The 22,350-nt window shown below is 39.2% G+C and overlaps 1 protein-coding gene across 1 annotated transcript in view; it reads right to left on the minus strand.

Moving 5' to 3' along the window:
- LOC112309673 (trichohyalin) overlaps window positions 1-22,350 on the minus strand; it is a 95,667-nt gene that overhangs the window by 15,508 nt on the left and 57,809 nt on the right. The window contains exons 31-43 of the mRNA XM_071220502.1: window positions 21,618-21,752; window positions 20,629-20,763; window positions 19,682-19,783; window positions 18,658-18,792; window positions 17,677-17,811; window positions 15,705-15,839; window positions 14,724-14,858; window positions 13,741-13,875; window positions 12,750-12,884; window positions 10,780-10,914; window positions 5,818-5,952; window positions 2,820-2,954; window positions 820-954 (exon numbers count right to left, since the gene is read on the minus strand). Coding sequence (XP_071076603.1) covers window positions 820-954; window positions 2,820-2,954; window positions 5,818-5,952; window positions 10,780-10,914; window positions 12,750-12,884; window positions 13,741-13,875; window positions 14,724-14,858; window positions 15,705-15,839; window positions 17,677-17,811; window positions 18,658-18,792; window positions 19,682-19,783; window positions 20,629-20,763; window positions 21,618-21,752 — 1,722 coding nt within the window. The remainder of the gene's footprint in view (window positions 1-819; window positions 955-2,819; window positions 2,955-5,817; window positions 5,953-10,779; window positions 10,915-12,749; window positions 12,885-13,740; window positions 13,876-14,723; window positions 14,859-15,704; window positions 15,840-17,676; window positions 17,812-18,657; window positions 18,793-19,681; window positions 19,784-20,628; window positions 20,764-21,617; window positions 21,753-22,350) is intronic.

The raw sequence follows: 22,350 nt of genomic DNA on the forward strand, positions 1-22,350 counted from the left end.
CTTTTTATTGCTGTTCATGCTATTTTTAAATAGTGCAGCTTTTATTCATCTTATAATTTCTTTAGTGTGTTACGGAGAAGTTGTGGGAACTTTGATTTAAGATAGCCCCCTGTCACACAATAGCTGCTCAGTAAATATTCATTTGTTGAATACATTCAATGAATGTATATGAATGAATCTTGACTCTTTAACACTTTTTGTACGTCTTTTAACCCTTAGCAGAATTATTTTCTTTCATTTTTCTTTTATGTTTATTTTCCTTTATTTATTTTTAAATTTATTCATTTATTTATATTCAGTTACAATTGTCTGCACTTTCTCCCCTTCCCAATTCCATATTTATTGACCGTATGTTGGTAGTAAGAAATCGGCCTCGGTGGGAATACTGACAGCACAGAAAACTGGAAATGCTACAAATGAAAGATTTTCTAGTTCCGTAGAGCCAGTTGTGAAATACCACCACACCGCTACGTCGATCCCAAATATTTTCAAAACCTGCAGTTTGTTACACTTTCTAAGAGTTGTTTTCAACTTGGTTGGAGTCAGGAGGAAGGCAAGGTCGTTCAAGAAGAGACAGACAGCTGTGTGTACTATGAAAAAGATCCCACGCAAATCTGATGTTGTACACGTATATATCACCAGTCTCCCTCAGACACCCCCAAAACACCACTGTGTTTCTTGTATTGCAGATGGTCTGAAAATATAGAAATTTGGATGTCTTTAAACTATCCTACACCATGGAAAAGAAATGGAAACTTTGTCAGAGGACCCAGGGCTGTTGGGTGGCTTTGGGACGATAGGCTCAGAGGATTGTCTCACCTGAATTCTCATGTCCTTGAGAAATCTCTGGGCCTCATACTCCTCTGTCTGCCTGAGCAGTTCCTCGCACTCGGCATCCTGCAGAGCCCGCAGATTGGAGCACACAGCACTGGGGGAGTGCGGGGCCCCTCGTTTCTGTAAAGGCCAAGACATGGTTTTGTGCTTTTGTCTTTCTTTCAGTCTTTTTATTCTTGTTCATGCTATTCTTAATTAGTGCAGCTTTTATTCATCGTATAATTTCTTTAGGGTGTTAGGGAGAAAAGTTATGTGAACCTTGGTTTAAGATATCTGCCTGTCACACAATAGCTGCTCAATAAATATTCATTTCTTCAATACATTCAATGAATGTATATGAATGAGTCTTGACTCTTTAATACTTTTTGTACGTCTTTAACCCCAAGCAGAATTATTTTCTTTCATTTTTCATTCATGTTTATTTTATTTTATCTATTTTTCAAATTTATTTATTTATTTTTATTCAGGTACAATTGTCTGCACTTTCTCCACTTCCCAATTCCGTATTCGTTGACCCTACATTGCTAGCATGATATAGGCCTCGGTGGGAATACTGACACCACAAAAACTGCAAATGCTACAAATCAAAGATTTTCTAGTTCCGTAGAGCCAGTTGTGAAATACCACCACACCACTACGTCCATCCCAAATATTTTCAAATCCAGCAGTTTGTTACACTTTCTAAGCGTTGTTTTCAACTTGGTTGGAGTCAGGAGGAGGGCAAGGTTGTTCAAGAAGAGACAGCTGTGTGTATTTTGAAAAAGCTCCCACGCAAATCTGATGTTGTACAGGTATATATCACCAGTCTCACACAGACATTCGCAAAACCCCGTCCTGTGTTTCTTGTATTGGCGTATGGTATGAAAATATAGAAAACTGGATGTCTTTAAACTATCCTATACCATGGAAGAGAAATGGAAACTTTGTAAGAGGACCCAGGGCTGTTGGGTGGCTTTGGGAGGATAGGCACAGAGGATTGTCTCACCTGAATTTTCCTGTCCTTGAGAAATCTCTGGGCCTCATAGTCCTCTGTCTGCCTGAGCAGTTCCTCGCACTCGGCATCCTGCAGAGCCCCCAGTTTGGAGCACACAGCACTGGGGGACTGCGGGGCCGCTCGTTTCTGAAAAGGCCAGGACATGGTTTTGTGCTTTTGTCTTTCTTTCAGTCCTTTTATTGCTGTTCATGCTATTTTTAAATAGTGCAGCTTTTATTCATCCTATAATTTCTTTAGTGTGTTACGGAGAAGTTATGGGAGCTTTGATTTAAGATATCTGCCTGTCACACAATAGCTGCTCAGTAAATATTCATTTGTTGAATACATTCAATGAATGTATATGAATGAGTCTTGACTCTTTAACACTTTTTGTACGTCTTTTAACCTCTAGCAGAATTATTTTCTTTCATTTTTCTTTTATGTTTATTTTCCTTTATTTATTTTTAAATTTATTCATTTATTTATATTCAGTTACAATTGTCTGCACTTTCTCCCCTTCCCAATTCCATATTTATTGACCGTATGTTGGTAGTAAGAAATCGGCCTCGGTGGGAATACTGACAGCACAGAAAACTGCAAATGCTACAAATGAAAGATTTTCTAGTTCCGTAGAGCCAGTTGTGAAATACCACCACACCGCTACGTCCATCCCAAATATTTTCAAAACCTCCAGTTTGTTACACTTTCTAAGAGTTGTTTTCAACTTGGTTGGAGTCAGGAGGAGGGCAAGGTCGTTCAAGAAGAGACAGACAGCTGTGTGTACTTTGAAAAAGATCCCACGCAAATCTGATGTTGTACACGTATATATCACCAGTCTCCCTCAGACACCCCCAAAACACCACTGTGTTTCTTGTATTGCAGATGGTCTGAAAATATAGAAATTTGGATGTCTTTAAACTATCCTACACCATGGAAAAGAAATGGAAACTTTGTCAGAGGACCCAGGGCTGTTGGGTGGCTTTGGGACGATAGGCTCAGAGGATTGTCTCACCTGAATTCTCCTGTCCTTGAGAAATCTCTGGGCCTCATACTCCTCTGTCTGCCTGAGCAGTTCCTCGCACTCGGCATCCTGCAGAGCCCGCAGATTGGAGCACACAGCACTGGGGGAGTGCGGGGCCCCTCGTTTCTGAAAAGGCCAGGACATGGTTTTGTGCTTTTGTCTTTCTTTCAGTCTTTTTATTCTTGTTCATGCTATTCTTAATTAGTGCAGCTTTTATTCATCGTATAATTTCTTTAGGGTGTTAGGGAGAAAAGTTATGTGAACCTTGGTTTAAGATATCTGCCTGTCACACAATAGCTGCTCAATAAATATTCATTTCTTGAATACATTCAATGAATGTATATGAATGAGTCTTGACTCTTTAATACTTTTTGTACGTCTTTTAACCCCAAGCAGAATTATTTTCTTTCATTTTTCATTCATGTTTATTTTATTTTATCTATTTTTCAAATTTATTTATTTATTTTTATTCAGGTACAATTGTCTGCACTTTCTCCACTTCCCAATTCCGTATTAGTTGACCGTACATTGCTAGCATGATATAGGCCTCGGTGGGAATACTGACACCACAAAAACTGCAAATGCTACAAATCAAAGATTTTCTAGTTCCGTAGAGCCAGTTGTGAAATACCACCACACCACTACGTCCATCCCAAATATTTTCAAATCCAGCAGTTTGTTACACTTTCTAAGCGTTGTTTTCAACTTGGTTGGAGTCAGGAGGAGGGCAAGGTTGTTCAAGAAGAGACAGCTGTGTGTATTTTGAAAAAGCTCCCACGCAAATCTGATGTTGTACAGGTATATATCACCAGTCTCACACAGACATTCGCAAAACCCCGTCCTGTGTTTCTTGTATTGGCGTATGGTATGAAAATATAGAAAACTGGATGTCTTTAAACTATCCTACACCATGGAAGAGAAATGGAAACTTTGTAAGAGGACCCCGGGCTGTTGGGTGGCTTTGGGAGGATAGGCACAGAGGATTGTCTCACCTGAATTTTCCTGTCCTTGAGAAATCTCTGGGCCTCATACTCCTCTGTCTGCCTGAGCAGTTCCTCGCACTCAGCATCCTGCTGAGCCCGCAGGTTGGAGCACACAGCACTGGAGGACTGCTGGGCCGCTCGTTTCTGAAAAGGCCAGGACATGGTTTTGTGCTTTTGTCTTTCTTTGTCTTTTTATTCTTGTTCATGCTATTCTTAATTAGTGCAGCTTTTATCATCTTATAATTTCTTTAGGGTGGTAGGGAGAGAAGTTATGGGAATTTTGGTTTCAGATATCCGCCTGTCACACAATAGCTGCTCAATAAATATTCATTTGTTGAATACATTCAAGGAATGTATATAATGATTCTTGAGTGTTTAACACTTTTTGGAAGTTTTTTAACCCCTAGCAGAATTATTTTCTTACATTTTTCTTTCATGTTTATTTTCTTTTTAAAATTTTTTATATATATTTATTTATTTTTATTCAGTTACAATTGTCTGCACTTTCTCCACTTCCCAATTCCGTATTTGTTCACCGTACGTTGCTAGCATGATATAGGCCTCGGTGGGAATACTGACACCACAAAAACTGCAAATGCTACAAATCAAAGATTTTCTAGTTCCGTAGAGCCAGTTGTGAAATACCACCACACCACTACGTCCATCCCAAATATTTTCAAATCCAGCAGTTTGTTACACTTTGTAGACGTTGTTTTCAACTTGGTTGGAGTCAGGATGAGGGCAAGGTTGTTCAAGAAGAGACAGCTGTGTGTATTTTGAAAAAGCTCCCACGCAAATCTGATGTTGTACAGGTATATATCACCAGTCTCACACAGACATTCGCAAAACCCCGTCCTGTGTTTCTTGTATTGGCGTATGGTATGAAAATATAGAAAACTGGATGTCTTTAAACTATCCTACACCATGGAAGAGAAATGGAAACTTTGTAAGAGGACCCAGGGCTGTTGGGTGGCTTTGGGAAGATAGGCACAGAGGATTGTCTCACCTGAACTTTCCTGTCCTTGAGAAATCTCTGGGCCTCATAGTCCTCTGTCTGCCTGAGCAGTTCCTCGCACTCGGCATCCTGCAGAGCCCCCAGTTTGGAGCACACAGCACTGGGGGACTGCGGGGCCGCTCGTTTCTGAAAAGGCCAGGACATGGTTTTGTGCTTTTGTCTTTCTTTCAGTCTTTTTATTGCTGTTCATGCTATTTTTAAATAGTGCAGCTTTTATTCATCTTATAATTTCTTTAGTGTGTTACGGAGAAGTTATGGGAACTTTGATTTAAGATAGCTGCCTGTCACACAATAGCTGCTCAATAAATATTCATTTGTTGAATACATTCAATGAATGTATATGAATGAGTCTTGACTCTTTAACACTTTTTGTACGTCTTTGAACCTCTAGAAGAATTATTTTCTTTCATTTTTCTTTTATGTTTATTTTCCTTTATTTATTTTTAAATTTATTCATTTATTTATATTCAGTTACAATTGTCTGCACATTCTCCCCTTCCCAATTCCATATTTATTGACCTTATGTTGGTAGTAAGAAATCGACCTCGGGGGGAATACTGACAGCACAGAAAACTGCAAATGCTACAAATGAAAGATTTTCTAGTTCCGTAGAGCCAGTTGTGAAATACCACCACACCGCTACGTCCATCCCAAATATTTTCAAAACCTGCAGTTTGTTACACTTTCTAAGAGTTGTTTTCAACTTGGTTGGAGTCAGGAGGAGGGCAAGGTCGTTCAAGAAGAGACAGACAGCTGTGTGTACTTTGAAAAAGATCCCACGCAAATCTGATGTTGTACACGTATATATCACCAGTCTCCCTCAGACACCCCCAAAACACCACTGTGTTTCTTGTATTGCAGATGGTCTGAAAATATAGAAATTTGGATGTCTTTAAACTATCCTACACCATGGAAAAGAAATGGAAACTTTGTCAGAGGACCCAGGGCTGTTGGCTGGCTTTGGGACGATAGGCTCAGAGGATTGTCTCACCTGAATTCTCCTGTCCTTGAGAAATCTCTGGGCCTCATACTCCTCTGTCTGCCTGAGCAGTTCCTCGCACTCGGCATCCTGCAGAGCCCGCAGATTGGAACACACAGCACTGGGGGAGTGCGGGGCCCCTCGTTTCTGAAAAGGCCAAGACATGGTTTTGTGCTTTTGTCTTTCTTTCAGTCTTTTTATTCTTGTTCATGCTATTCTTAATTAGTGCAGCTTTTATTCATCGTATAATTTCTTTAGGGTGTTAGGGAGAAAAGTTATGTGAACCTTGGTTTAAGATATCTGCCTGTCACACAATAGCTGCTCAATAAATATTCATTTCTTGAATACATTCAATGAATGTATATGATTGAGTCTTGACTCTTTAATACTTTTTGTACGTCTTTTAACCCCAAGCAGAATTATTTTCTTTCATTTTTCATTCATGTTTATTTTATTTTATCTATTTTTCAAATTTATTTATTTATTTTTATTCAGGTACAATTGTCTGCACTTTCTCCACTTCCCAATTCCGTATTAGTTGACCGTACATTGCTAGCATGATATAGGCCTCGGTGGGAATACTGACACCACAAAAACTGCAAATGCTACAAATCAAAGATTTTCTAGTTCCGTAGAGCCAGTTGTGAAATACCACCACACCACTACGTCCATCCCAAATATTTTCAAATCCAGCAGTTTGTTACACTTTCTAAGCGTTGTTTTCAACTTGGTTGGAGTCAGGAGGAGGGCAAGGTTGTTCAAGAAGAGACAGCTGTGTGTATTTTGAAAAAGCTCCCACGCAAATCTGATGTTGTACAGGTATATATCACCAGTCTCACACAGACATTCGCAAAACCCCGTCCTGTGTTTCTTGTATTGGCGTATGGTATGAAAATATAGAAAACTGGATGTCTTTAAACTATCCTACACCATGGAAGAGAAATGGAAACTTTGTAAGAGGACCCCGGGCTGTTGGGTGGCTTTGGGAGGATAGGCACAGAGGATTGTCTCACCTGAATTTTCCTGTCCTTGAGAAATCTCTGGGCCTCATACTCCTCTGTCTGCCTGAGCAGTTCCTCGCACTCAGCATCCTGCTGAGCCCGCAGGTTGGAGCACACAGCACTGGAGGACTGCTGGGCCGCTCGTTTCTGAAAAGGCCAGGACATGGTTTTGTGCTTTTGTCTTTCTTTGTCTTTTTATTCTTGTTCATGCTATTCTTAATTAGTGCAGCTCTTATCATCTTATAATTTCTTTAGGGTGGTAGGGAGAGAAGTTATGGGAATTTTGGTTTAAGATATCTGCCTGTCACACAATAGCTGCTCAATAAATATTCATTTGTTGAATACATTCAAGGAATGTATATAATGATTCTTGAGTGTTTAACACTTTTTGGAAGTTTTTTAAACCCTAGCAGAATTATTTTCTTACATTTTTCTTTCATGTTTATTTTCTTTTTTTAATTTTTTATATATATTTATTTATTTTTATTCAGTTACAATTGTCTGCACTTTCTCCACTTCCCAATTCCGTATTTGTTCACCGTACGTTGCTAGCATGATATAGGCCTCGGTGGGAATACTGACACCACAAAAACTGCAAATGCTACAAATCAAAGATTTTCTAGTTCCGTAGAGCCAGTTGTGAAATACCACCACACCACTACGTCCATCCCAAATATTTTCAAATGCACCAGTTTGTTACACCTTCTAAGAGTTGTTTTCAACTGGGTTGGATTCAGAACGAGGGCAAGGTTTTTCAAGAAGAGACAGCTGTGTGTATTTTGAAAAAGATCCCACGCAAATCTGATGTTGTACACATATATATCATCAGTCTCACTCAAACATCCCCCAAACCCCATTCTAAGTTTCTTGTATTGGCATATGGTCTGAAAATAGACAACTTTTGATGTCTTTAAACTATCTCACACCAGGGAACAGAAATGGAAGCTTTGAAAGAGGACACAGGGCTGTTGGGTGGCTTTGGGAGGATAGGCACATAGGATCTGCTCACCTGAACTTTCCGGTCCTTGAGAAATCTCAGGGCCTCATACTCCTCTGTATGCCTGAGCAGTTCCTCGCACTCGGCATCCTGCAGAGCCCGCAGGTTGGAGCAGACAGCACTGGGGGACTGAGGGGACCCTGGTTTCTCAAAAGCCAGGGCATGGTTTTGTGTTTTTTTCTTGCTTTCAGTCTTTTTATTCTTCTCCATGCTATTCTTAATTACTGTAGCTTTTATTCATCTTATTAATTTTGGTGGTTATTATGGAGAAAAGATGAGAGAACTTTGCTTTCAGATATCTACCTATCACACAATAGCTACTCAAAAAATATTCATATCTTAAATACATTAAATGAATGTATATGAATGAGTCTTGACTCATTAACATTTTCGAAGTTTTTTAACCCCTAGGAGAATTATTTTCTTTTATTTTTCTTTTATTTAAATTTTCTTTTATTTATTTTTAAAATTCATTTATTTATTTTTATTCAGTTATAATTGCATTATCCCCATCTTCTCAATTTCATGTTTGTTGACCATAGATTGGTAGCACGAAATCGGCCTTGGTGGGAATACTGACACCACAGAAAAGTGCCAATGCTACAAATCAAAGATTTTCTAGTTCCGTAGAGCCAGTTGTGAAATACCACCACACCGCTACGTCCATCCCAAATATTTTCAAATCCAGCAGTATGTTCCACTTTCTAACAGTTGTTTTAAAATGGGTTGGAGTCAGAACGAGGGCAAGGTTGTTCAAGAAGAGACAGCTGTGGGTATTTTGAAAAAGATCCCATGCAATCTGATGTTGTAAACAAATATATCACCAGTGTCACTCAAACATCCCCATAACCCCATTCTATGTTTCTTGTATTGGCAGGTGGTTTGAAAATAGAGACGTTTTGATATCTTTAAGCTATCCTACACCATGGAACAGTAATGGAAACATTGGAAGAGGACACAGGGCTGTTGGCTGGCTTTGGGAGGATAGACACACAAGATTTGGTCACCTGAATTTTCCCGTCCTTGAGAAATCTCAGGGCCTCATACTCCTTTGTCTGTCTCAGCAGTTCTTTGCACTCTGCATCGTGCAGAGCCCGCAGGTTGGGGCACAAAGCACTGCAGGACTTGCGGACACTGTTTTCTGAAAAAGCCAGGGCATGGTTTTTTGTTGTTTTCTTTCTTTCACTCTTTTTATTCTTTTTCATGCTATTATTAATTAGTGTAGCTTTTATTCATCTTATAATATCTTTAGGGTGTTATGGAGAAAAATTATGGGAATGTTGGTTTAAGATATCTGCCTGTCACACAATATCTGCTCAATAAATATTCATTTGTAGAATACATTGAATGAATGTATATGAATGAATCTTTACTCTTTAACACTTTTTTGAAGATTTATAAACCCTAGCAGAAATTTTGTCTTTTATTTTTCTGATCATTTATTTTTAAATTTAATTATTTATTTTTATTCAGTTACACTTGTCTGCATTTTCTCCCCTTCCCAATTCCATATTGGTGGACCGTACATTGGTAGCACGCAATCGGCCTTGGTGGGAATACTGACACCACAGAAAAATGCCAATGCTACAAATCAAAGATTTTCTAGTTCCGTAGAGCCAGTTGTGAATAACCACAACACCACTCCGTCCATCCCAAATATTTTCAAATGCACCTGTTTGTTACACCTTCTAAGAGTTGTTTTCAACTGGGTTGGATTCAGAACGAGGGCAAGGTTTTTCAAGAAGAGACAGCTGTGTGTATTTTGAAAAAGATCCCACGCAAATCTGATGTTGTACACAAATATATCATCAGTCTCACTCAAACATCCACCAAACACCATTCTAAGTTTCTTGTATTGGCATATGGTCTGAAAATAGACAACTTTTGATGTCTTTAAACTATCTCACACCAGGGAACAGAAATGGAAGCTTTGGAAGAGGACACAGGCCTGTTGGGTGGCTTTGGGAGGATAGGCACATAGGATCTGCTCACCTGAACTTTCCGGTCCTTGAGAAATCTCAGGGCCTCATACTCCTCTGTCTGCCTGAGCAGTTCCTCGCACTCGGCATCCTGTAGAGCCTGCAGCTTGGAGCAGACAGCACTGGGGGACTGCGGGGCCCCTGGTTTCTGAAAAGGCCAGGGCATGGTTTCTTGTTTTTTTCTTTCTTTCAGTCTTTTTATTCTTGTTCATGCTATTCTTAATTAGTGCAGCTTTTATACATCTTATTAAATTATGGGGTTATTAAGGAGAAAAGATGAGAGAACTTTGCCTTCAGATATCTACCTGTCACACAGTAGCTACTCAAAAATATTCATTTGTTGAATACATTGAATGAATGTATATGAATGAGTGTTGACTCATTAACTTTTTGGAAGTTTTTTAACCCCTAGCAGAATTATTTTATTTTATTTTTCTTTCTTCATTTATTTCTTAAATTCATTTATTTATTTTTATTCAGTTATAATTTTCTGCATTTCCCCACCTTCCCAATTTCATGTTTGTTGACCATAGATTGGTAGCACGAACCGGCCTCGGTGGGAATACTGACACCACAGAAAACTGCCAATGCTACAAATCAAAGACTTTCTAGTTCCGTAGAGGCACTAGTGAAATACCACCACACCACTACGTCCATCCCAAATATTTTCAAATCCAGCAATATGTTCCACTTTCTAAGAGTTGTTTTAAACTGGGTTGGAGTCAGAACGAGGGCAAGGTTGTTCAAGAAGAGACAGCTGTGGGTATTTTGAAAACGATCCCATGCAATCTGATGTTGTACACAAATATATCACCAGTCTCAGTCAAACATCCCCAAAACCCCATTCTATGTTTCTTGTATTGGCAGATGGTCTGAAAATAGACAAGTTTTGATGACTTTAAACTATCCCACACCATGGAACAGAAATGGTAGCTTTGTAAGAGGACACAGAGCTGTTGGGTGGCTTTGGGAGGATAGGCACATAGGATCTGCTCACCTGAATTTTCCCATCCTTGAGAAATCTCAGGGCCTCATACTCCTCTGTCTGCCTCAGCAGTTCCTCGCACTCTGCATCCTGCAGAGCCCGCAGGTTGGAGCAGACAGCACTGGGTCCCTGGGGGGCCGCTGTTTTCTGAAAAGGCCAGGGCATGGTTTTGTGTTGTTTTCTTTCTTTCAGTCTTTTTATTCTTCTTCATGCTATTCTTAATTAGTGTAGCTTTTATTCATCTTATAATTTCTTTAGGGTGGTATGGAGAAAAATTATGGGAATTTTGGTTTAAGTGATCTGCCTGTCACACAATAGCTGCTCAACAAATGTTCATTTGTTGAATACATTGAATGAATGTACATGAATGAGTGTTGACTCATTAACTTTTTGGAAGTTTTTTAACCCCTAGCAGAATTATTTTCTTTTATTTTTCTTTTTTCATTTATTTCTAAATTCATTTATTTATTTTTATTCAGTTATAATTGTCTGCATTTCCCCACCTTCCCAATTTCATGTTTGTTGACCATAGATTGGTAGCACGAACCGGCCTCGGTGGGAATACTGACACCACAGAAAACTGCCAATGCAACAAATCAAAGATTTTCTAGTTCCGTAGAGGCAGTCGTGAAATACCACCACACCACTACGTCCATCCCAAATATTTTCAAATCCACCAGTTTGTTACACTTTGTAAGAATTGTTTTCAACGGCGTTGGAGTCAGAACGAGGGCAAGGTTGTTCAAGAAGAGACAGCTGTGGGTATTTTGAAAACGATCCCATGCAATCTGATGTTGTACACAAATAGATCACCAGTCTCACTCAAACATCCCCAAAACCCCATTCTATGTTTCTTGTATTGGCAGATGGTTTGAAAATAGAGACGTTTTGATGTCTTTAAGCTATCCTACACCATGGAACAGTAATGGAAACTTTGGAAGAGGACACAGGGTTGTTGGCTTGCTTTGGGAGGATAGACACACAGGATTTGCTCCCCTGATTTTTCCCATCCTGGAGAAATCTCAGTGCCTCATACTCCTTTGTCTGCCTCAGCAGTTCTTTGCACTCTGCATCGTGCAGAGCCTGCAGGTTGGAGCACACAGCACTACGGGACTTGCGGGCCACTGTTTTCTGAAAAAGCCAGGGCATGGTTTTTTGTTGTTTTCTTTCTTTCAGTCTTTTTATTCTTCTCCATGCTATTATTAATTAGTGCAGCTTTTATTCATCTTATAATTTCTTTAGGGTGTTATGGAGAAAAATTATCGAATGCTGGTTTAAGATATCTGTCTGTCACACAATATCTGCTCAATAAATATTTATTTGTTGAATACATTGAATGAATGTATATGAATGAGTCTTGACTCTTTCACACTTTTCTGAAGATTTATAAACCCTAGCAGAAATTTTGTCTTTTATTTTTCTGATCATTAGTTTTTTAAATTTAATTATTTATTTTTTTCAGTTACACTTGTCTGCATTTTCTCCCCTTCCCAATTCCATATTTGTGGACCGTACATTGGTAGCACGCAATCGGCCTCGGTGGGAACACTGACACCACAGAAAAATGCCAATGCTACAAATCAAAGATTTTCTAGTTCCGTAGAGCCAGTTGTGAAATACCACGACACCACTACGTCCATCCCAAATATTTTCAAATCCACCAGTTTGTTACACTTTGTAAGAATTGTTTTCAACGGCGTTGGAGTCAGAACGAGGGCAAGGTTGTTCAAGAAGAGACAGCTGTGTGTGTTTTGAAAAAGTTCCCACACATATCTGATGTTGTCCATATATATATATCAACAGTCTCACTCAAACATACCCAAAACCCCATTCTATGTTGCTTGTATTGGCAGACGGTCTGAAAATAGAGAAGTTTTGATGACTTTAAACTATCCTACCCCATGGAACTGAAATGGAAGCTTTGTAAGAGGACAAGGGCTGTTGGCTGGCTTTTGGAGGATAGACACATTGGATTTGGTCACCTGAATTTTCCCGTCCTTGAGAAATCTCAGGGCCTCATACTCCTCTGTCTGCCTCAGCAGTTCCTCGCACTCTGCATCCTGCCGAGCCCGCAGGTTGGAGCACACAGCACTGGGTCCCTTGGGGGCCGCTGTTTTCTGAAAAGGCCAGGGCATGGTTTCTTGTTTTTTTCTTTCTTTCAGTCTTTTTATTCTTCTTCATGCTATTCTTAATTAGTGCAGCTTTTATTCATCTTATAATTTCTTTAGGGTGGTATGGAGAAAAATTATGGGAATTTTGGTTTAAGTGATCTGCCTGTCACACAATAGCTGCTCAATAAATGTTCATTTGTTGAATACATTGAATGAATGTATATGAATGAATCTTGACTCTTTAACACTTTTTGGTAGTTTTTTGTACCCTAGCAGAAATTTTGTCTGTTATTTTTCTCATCTTTTATTTATTTTTTAAATTTAATTATTTATTTTTATTCAGTTACAATTTTCTGCATTTTCTCCCCTTCCCAATTCCATATTTGCTGACTGTAGAGTGGTAGCACGAAATTGGCCTTGGTGGGAATACTGACACCACAAAAAACTGCAAATGGTACAAATCAAAGGTTTTCTAGTTCCATACAGCCAGTTGTGAAATACCACCACACTACTACGTCCATCGCAAATATTTCAAAATCCAGCAACTTGTTCCACTTTCTAAGAGTTGTTTTCAACTGGGTTAGAGTCAGAACGAGGGCAAGGTTGTTCAAGAAGGGACAGGTGTGTGTATTTGGAAAAAGATCCCACGCAAATCTGATGGTGTACACATATGTATCATCAGTCTCACTCAAACATCCCCCAAACCCCATTCTATGTTTCTTGTATTGGCAGATGGTCTGAAAATAGACAAGTTTTGATGTCTTTAAACTATCCCACACCATGGAACAGAAATGGAAGCTTTGTAACAGGACACAGGGCTGTTGGGTGGCTTTGGGAGGATAGGCACATAGGATCTGCTCACCTGAACTTTCCGGTCCTTGAGAAATCTCAGGGCCTCATACTCCTCTGTCTGCCTGAGCAGTTCCTCGCACTCCGCATCCTGTAGAGCCTGCAGCTTGGAGCAGACAGCACTGGGGGACTGCGGGTCCCCTGGTTTCTGAAAAGGCCAGGGCATGGTTTTGTGTTGTTTTCTTTCTTTCAGTCTTTTTATTCTTGTTCATGCTATTCTTAATTAGTGTAGCTTTTATTCACCTTATTCAATTTTGGGGTTATTATGGAGAAAAGATAAGAGAACTTTGCCTTCAGATATCTACCTTTCACACATTAGCTACTCAAAAATATTCATTTGTTGAATACATTGAATGAATGTATATGAATGAGTGTTGACTCATTAACTTTTTGGAAGTTTTTTAACCCCTAGCAGAATTATTTTATTTTATTTGTGTTTTTTATTTATTTCTTAAATTCATTTATTTATTTTTATTCAGTATAATTGTCTGCATTTCCCCACCTTCCCAATTTCATGTTTGTTGACCATAGATTCGTAGCACGAAATCGGCCTCGGTGGGAATACTACACCAAAGAAAACTGCCAATGCTACAAATCAAAGATTTTCTAGTTCCGTAGAGCCAGTTGTGAAATACCACCACACCACTACGTCCATCCCAAATATTTTCAAATCCAGCAGTATGTTCCACTTTCTAAGAGCTGTTTTAAACTGGGTTGGAGTGAGAACGAGGCAAGGTTGTTCAAGAAGAGAATGCTGTGGGTATTTTGAAAACGATCCCACGCAAATCTGATGTTATACACATATATATCATCAGTCTCACTCAAACATCCCCCAAACCCCATTCTATGTTTCTTGTATTTGGCAGATGGTCTGAAAATAGACAAGTTTTGATGTCTTTAAACTATCCCACACCATGGAACAGAAATGGAAGCTTTGTAAGAGGACACAGGGCTGTTGGGTGGCTTTGGGAGGATAGGCACATAGGATCTGCTCACCTGAACTTTCCGGTCCTTGAGAAATCTCAGGGCCTCATACTCCGCTGTCTGCCTGAGTTGTTCCTCGCACTCGGCATCCTGTAGAGCCTGCAGCTTGGAGCAGACAGCACTGGGGGACTGCGGGGCCCCTGGTTTCTGAAAAGGCGAGGGCATGGTTTTGTGTTGTTTTCTTTCTTTCAGTCTTTTTATTCTTGTTCATGCTATTCTTAATTAGTGTAGCTTTTATTCATCTAATTAAATTTTGGGGTTATTATGGAGAAAAGATAAGAGAACTTTTCCTTCAGATATCTACCTGTCACACAGTAGCTACTCAAAAATATTCATTTGTTGAATACATTGAATGAATGTATATGAATGAGTGTTGACTCATTAAATTTTTGGAAGTTTTTTAACCCCTAGCAGAATTATTTTATTTTATTTTTCTTTTTTATTTATTTCTTAAATTCATTTATTTATTTTTATTCAGTTATAATTGTCTGCATTTCCCCACGTTCCCCATTTCATGTTTGTTGACCATAGATTGGTAGCAGGAAATGGGCCTGGGTGGGAATATTGACACCACAGAAAACTACCAATGCTACAAATCAAAGATTTTCTAGTTCCGTAGAGCCAGTTGTGAAATACCACCACACCGCTACGTCCATCCCAAATATTTTCAAATCCAGCAGTATGTTCCACTTTCTAAGAGTTGTTTTAAACTGGGTTGGAGTCAAACGAGGGCAAGGTTGTTCAAGAAGGGACAGCTGTGTGTATTTTGAAAAAGATCCCACGCAATCTGATGTTGTACACAAATATATCACCAGTGTCACTCAAACATCCCCATAACCCCATTCTATGTTTCTTATATTGGCTTTGGTTTGAAAATAGAGACGTTTTGATGTCTTTAAGCTATCCTACACCATGGAACAGTAATGGAATCTTTGGAAGAGGACACAGGGCTGTTGGCTTGCTTGGGAGGATAGACACATAGGATATGCTCACCTGAACTTTCCGGTCCTTGAGAAATCTCAGTGCCTCATACTCCTGTGTCTGCCTCAGCAGTTCTTTGCCCTCTGCATCGTGCAGAGCCTGCAGGTTGGAGCACACAGCACTACGGGACTTGCGGGCCACTGTTTTCTGAAAAAGCCAGGGCATGGTTTTTTGTTGTTTTCTTTCTTTCAGTCTTTTTATTCTTCTTGATGCTATTCTTAATTAGTGCAGCTTTTATTCATCTTATAATTTCTTTAGGGTGGTATGGAGAAAAATTATGGGAATTTTGGTTTAAGTGATCTGCCTGTCACACAATAGCTGCTCAATAAATGTTCATTTGTTGAATACATTGAATGAATGTATATGAATGAATCTTGACTCTTTAACACTTTTTGGTAGTTTTTTGTACCCTAGCAGAAATTTTGTCTGTTATTTTTCTCATCTTTTATTTATTTTTTAAATTTAATTATTTATGTTTATTCAGTTACAATTTTCTGCATTTTCTCCCCTTCCCAATTCCATATTTGCTGACTGTAGAGTGGTAGCACGAAATTGGCCTTGGTGGGAATACTGACACCACAAAAAACTGCAAATGGTACAAATCAAAGGTTTTCTAGTTCCATAGAGCCAGTTGTGAAATACCACCACACTACTACGTCCATCGCAAATATTTCAAAATCCAGCAACTTGTTCCACTTTCTAAGAGTTGTTTTCAACTGGGTTAGAGTCAGAACGAGGGCAAGGTTGTTCAAGAAGGGACAGGTGTGTGTATTTGGAAAAAGATCCCACGCAAATCTGATGGTGTACACATATGTATCATCAGTCTCACTCAAACATCCCCCAAACCCCATTCTATGTTTCTTGTATTGGCAGATGGTCTGAAAATAGACAAGTTTTGATGTCTTTAAACTATCCCACACCATGGAACAGAAATGGAAGCTTTGTAACAGGACACAGGGCTGTTGGGTGGCTTTGGGAGGATAGGCACATAGGATCTGCTCACCTGAACTTTCCGGTCCTTGAGAAATCTCAGGGCCTCATACTCCTCTGTCTGCCTGAGCAGTTCCTCGCACTCGGCATCCTGTAGAGCCTGCAGCTTGGAGCAGACAGCACTGGGGGACTGCGGGGCCCCTGGTTTCTGAAAAGGCCAGGGCATGGTTTTGTGTTGTTTTCTTTCTTTCAGTCTTTTTATTCTTGTTCATGCTATTCATAATTAGTGTAGCTTTTATTCACCTTATTCAATTTTGGGGTTATTATGGAGAAAAGATAAGAGAACTTTGCCTTCAGATATCTACCTTTCACACATTAGCTACTCAAAAATATTCATTTGTTGAATACATTGAATGAATGTATATGAATGAGTGTTGACTCATTAACTTTTTGGAAGTTTTTTAACCCCTAGCAGAATTATTTTATTTTATTTGTGTTTTTTATTTATTTCTTAAATTCATTTATTTATTTTTATTCAGTATAATTGTCTGCATTTCCCCACCTTCCCAATTTCATGTTTGTTGACCATAGATTCGTAGCACGAAATCGGCCTCGGTAGGAATACTACACCAAAGAAAACTGCCAATGCTACAAATCAAAGATTTTCTAGTTCCGTAGAGCCAGTTGTGAAATACCACCACACCACTACGTCCATCCCAAATATTTTCAAATCCAGCAGTATGTTCCACTTTCTAAGAGCTGTTTTAAACTGGGTTGGACGAGAACGAGGCAAGGTTGTTCAAGAAGAGAATGCTGTGGGTATTTTGAAAACGATCCCACGCAATCTGATGTTGTACACATATATATCATCAGTCTCACTCAAACATCCCCCAAACCCCATTCTATGTTTCTTGTATTTGGCAGATGGTCTGAAAATAGACAAGTTTTGATGTCTTTAAACTATCCCACACCATGGAACAGAAATGGAAGCTTTGTAAGAGGACACAGGGCTGTTGGGTGGCTTTGGGAGGATAGGCACATAGGATCTGCTCACCTGAACTTTCCGGTCCTTGAGAAATCTCAGGGCCTCATACTCCGCTGTCTGCCTGAGTTGTTCCTCGCACTCGGCATCCTGTAGAGCCTGCAGCTTGGAGCAGACAGCACTGGGGGACTGCGGGGCCCCTGGTTTCTGAAAAGGCGAGGGCATGGTTTTGTGTTGTTTTCTTTCTTTCAGTCTTTTTATTCTTGTTCATGCTATTCTTAATTAGTGTAGCTTTTATTCATCTAATTAAATTTTGGGGTTATTATGGAGAAAAGATAAGAGAACTTTGCCTTCAGATATCTACCTGTCACACAGTAGCTACTCAAAAATATTCATTTGTTGAATACATTGAATGAATGTATATGAATGAGTGTTGACTCATTAAATTTTTGGAAGTTTTTTAACCCCTAGCAGAATTATTTTATTTTATTTTTCTTTTTTATTTATTTCTTAAATTCATTTATTTATTTTTATTCAGTTATAATTGTCTGCATTTCCCCACGTTCCCCATTTCATGTTTGTTGACCATAGATTGGTAGCAGGAAATGGGCCTGGGTGGGAATATTGACACCACAGAAAACTACCAATGCTACAAATCAAAGATTTTCTAGTTCCGTAGAGCCAGTTGTGAAATACCACCACACCGCTACGTCCATCCCAAATATTTTCAAATCCAGCAGTATGTTCCACTTTCTAAGAGTTGTTTTAAACTGGGTTGGAGTCAAACGAGGGCAAGGTTGTTCAAGAAGGGACAGCTGTGTGTATTTTGAAAAAGATCCCACGCAATCTGATGTTGTACACAAATATATCACCAGTGTCACTCAAACATCCCCATAACCCCATTCTATGTTTCTTATATTGGCTTTGGTTTGAAAATAGAGACGTTTTGATGTCTTTAAGCTATCCTACACCATGGAACAGTAATGGAATCTTTGGAAGAGGACACAGGGCTGTTGGCTTGCTTGGGAGGATAGACACATAGGATATGCTCACCTGAACTTTCCGGTCCTTGAGAAATCTCAGTGCCTCATACTCCTGTGTCTGCCTCAGCAGTTCTTTGCCCTCTGCATCGTGCAGAGCCTGCAGGTTGGAGCACACAGCACTACGGGACTTGCGGGCCACTGTTTTCTGAAAAAGCCAGGGCATGGTTTTTTGTTGTTTTCTTTCTTTCAGTCTTTTTATTCTTCTTGATGCTATTCTTAATTAGTGCAGCTTTTATTCATCTTATAATTTCTTTAGGGTGGTATGGAGAAAAATTATGGGAATTTTGGTTTAAGTGATCTGCCTGTCACACAATAGCTGCTCAATAAATGTTCATTTGTTGAATACATTGAATGAATGTATATGAATGAATCTTGACTCTTTAACACTTTTTGGTAGTTTTTTGTACCCTAGCAGAAATTTTGTCTGTTATTTTTCTCATCTTTTATTTATTTTTTAAATTTAATTATTTATGTTTATTCAGTTACAATTTTCTGCATTTTCTCCCCTTCCCAATTCCATATTTGCTGACTGTAGAGTGGTAGCACGAAATTGGCCTTGGTGGGAATACTGACACCACAAAAAACTGCAAATGGTACAAATCAAAGGTTTTCTAGTTCCATAGAGCCAGTTGTGAAATACCACCACACTACTACGTCCATCGCAAATATTTCAAAATCCAGCAACTTGTTCCACTTTCTAAGAGTTGTTTTCAACTGGGTTAGAGTCAGAACGAGGGCAAGGTTGTTCAAGAAGGGACAGGTGTGTGTATTTGGAAAAAGATCCCACGCAAATCTGATGGTGTACACATATGTATCATCAGTCTCACTCAAACATCCCCCAAACCCCATTCTATGTTTCTTGTATTGGCAGATGGTCTGAAAATAGACAAGTTTTGATGTCTTTAAACTATCCCACACCATGGAACAGAAATGGAAGCTTTGTAACAGGACACAGGGCTGTTGGGTGGCTTTGGGAGGATAGGCACATAGGATCTGCTCACCTGAACTTTCCGGTCCTTGAGAAATCTCAGGGCCTCATACTCCTCTGTCTGCCTGAGCAGTTCCTCGCACTCGGCATCCTGTAGAGCCTGCAGCTTGGAGCAGACAGCACTGGGGGACTGCGGGTCCCCTGGTTTCTGAAAAGGCCAGGGCATGGTTTTGTGTTGTTTTCTTTCTTTCAGTCTTTTTATTCTTGTTCATGCTATTCATAATTAGTGTAGCTTTTATTCACCTTATTCAATTTTGGGGTTATTATGGAGAAAAGATAAGAGAACTTTGCCTTCAGATATCTACCTTTCACACATTAGCTACTCAAAAATATTCATTTGTTGAATACATTGAATGAATGTATATGAATGAGTGTTGACTCATTAACTTTTTGGAAGTTTTTTAACCCCTAGCAGAATTATTTTATTTTATTTGTGTTTTTTATTTATTTCTTAAATTCATTTATTTATTTTTATTCAGTATAATTGTCTGCATTTCCCCACCTTCCCAATTTCATGTTTGTTGACCATAGATTCGTAGCACGAAATCGGCCTCGGTAGGAATACTACACCAAAGAAAACTGCCAATGCTACAAATCAAAGATTTTCTAGTTCCGTAGAGCCAGTTGTGAAATACCACCACACCACTACGTCCATCCCAAATATTTTCAAATCCAGCAGTATGTTCCACTTTCTAAGAGCTGTTTTAAACTGGGTTGGACGAGAACGAGGCAAGGTTGTTCAAGAAGAGAATGCTGTGGGTATTTTGAAAACGATCCCACGCAATCTGATGTTGTACACATATATATCATCAGTCTCACTCAAACATCCCCCAAACCCCATTCTATGATTATTGTATTGGCAGATGATCTGAAAATAGACAAGTTTTGATGTCTTTAAACTATCTCACATCATGGAACAGAAATGTAAGCTTTGTAAGAAGTCACAGGGCTGTTGGGTGGCTTTGGGAGGATAGGCACATAGGATCTGCTCACCTGAACTTTCCGGTCCTTGAGAAATCTCAGTGCCTCATACTCCTCTGTCTGCCTGAGCAGTTCCTCGCACTCGGCATCCTGTAGAGCCTGCAGCTTGGAGCAGACAGCAATGGGGGACTGCGGGGCCCCTGGTTTCTGAAAAGGCCAGGGCACGGTTTTGTGTTGTTTTCTTTCTTTCAGTCTTTTTATTCTTGTTCATGCTATTCTTAATTAGTGTAGCTTTTATTCATCTTATTAAATTTTGGGTTTATTTTGGAGAAAAGATAAGAGAACTTTGCTTTCAGATATCTACCTGTCACACAGTAGCTACTCAAAAATATTCATTTGTTGAATACATTGAATGAATGTATATGAATGAGTGTTGACTCATTAACGTTTTGGAAGTTTTTTAAACCCTAGCAGAATTATTTTATTTTATTTTTCTTTTTTCATTTATTTCTCAAATTCATTTATTTATTTTTATTCACTTATAATTGTCTGCATTTCCCCACCTTCCCAATTTCATGTTTGTTGACCATAGATTGGTAGCACGAACCGGCCTCGGTGGGAATACAGACACCACAGAAAACTGCCAATGCTACAAATCAAAGATTTTCTAGTTCCGTAGAGGCAGTTGTGAAATACCACCACACTACTACGTCCATCCCAAATATTTTCAAATCCACCAGTTTGTTACACTTTGTAAGAATTGTTTTCAACGGCGTTGGAGTCAGAACGAGAGCAAGGTTGTTCAAGAAGAGACAGCTGTGTGTGTTTTGAAAAAGTTCCCACACATATCTGATGTTGTCCATATATATATATATCAACAGTCTCACTCAAACATACCCAAAACCCCATTCTATGTTTCTTGTATTGGCAGATGGTCTGAAAATAGACAAGTTTTGATGACTTTAAACTATCCCACACCATGGAACAGAAATGGAAGCTTTGTAAGAGGACACAGAGCTGTTGGGTGGCTTTGGGAGGATAGGCACATAGGATCTGCTCACCTGAATTTTCCCATCCTTGAGAAATCTCAGGGCCTCATACTCCTCTGTCTGCCTCAGCAGTTCCTCGCACTCTGCATCCTGCAGAGCCCGCAGGTTGGAGCAGACAGCACTGGGTCCCTGGGGGGCCGCTGTTTTCTGAAAAGGCCAGGGCATGGTTTTGTGTTGTTTTCTTTCTTTCAGTCTTTTTATTCTTCTTCATGCTATTCTTAATTAGTGTAGCTTTTATTCATCTTATAATTTCTTTAGGGTGGTATGGAGAAAAATTATGGGAATTTTGGTTTAAGTGATCTGCCTGTCACACAATAGCTGCTCAACAAATGTTCATTTGTTGAATACATTGAATGAATGTATATGAATGAGTGTTGACTCATTAACTTTTTGGAAGTTTTTTAACCCCTAGCAGAATTATTTTCTTTTATTTTTCTTTTTTCATTTATTTCTAAATTCATTTATTTATTTTTATTCAGTTATAATTGTCTGCATTTCCCCACCTTCCCAATTTCATGTTTGTTGACCATAGATTGGTAGCACGAACCGTCCTCGGTGGGAATACTGACACCACAGAAAACTGCCAATGCTACAAATCAAAGATTTTCTAGTTCCGTAGAGGCAGTCGTGAAATACCACCACACCACTACGTCCATCCCAAATATTTTCAAATCCACCAGTTTGTTACACTTTGTAAGAATTGTTTTCAACGGCGTTGGAGTCAGAACGAGGGCAAGGTTGTTCA

The sequence above is a fragment of the Desmodus rotundus genome, unplaced genomic scaffold (genome assembly GCF_022682495.2).
Source record: "Desmodus rotundus isolate HL8 unplaced genomic scaffold, HLdesRot8A.1 manual_scaffold_63, whole genome shotgun sequence".
Classification (NCBI taxonomy): Eukaryota; Metazoa; Chordata; class Mammalia; order Chiroptera; family Phyllostomidae; genus Desmodus; species Desmodus rotundus.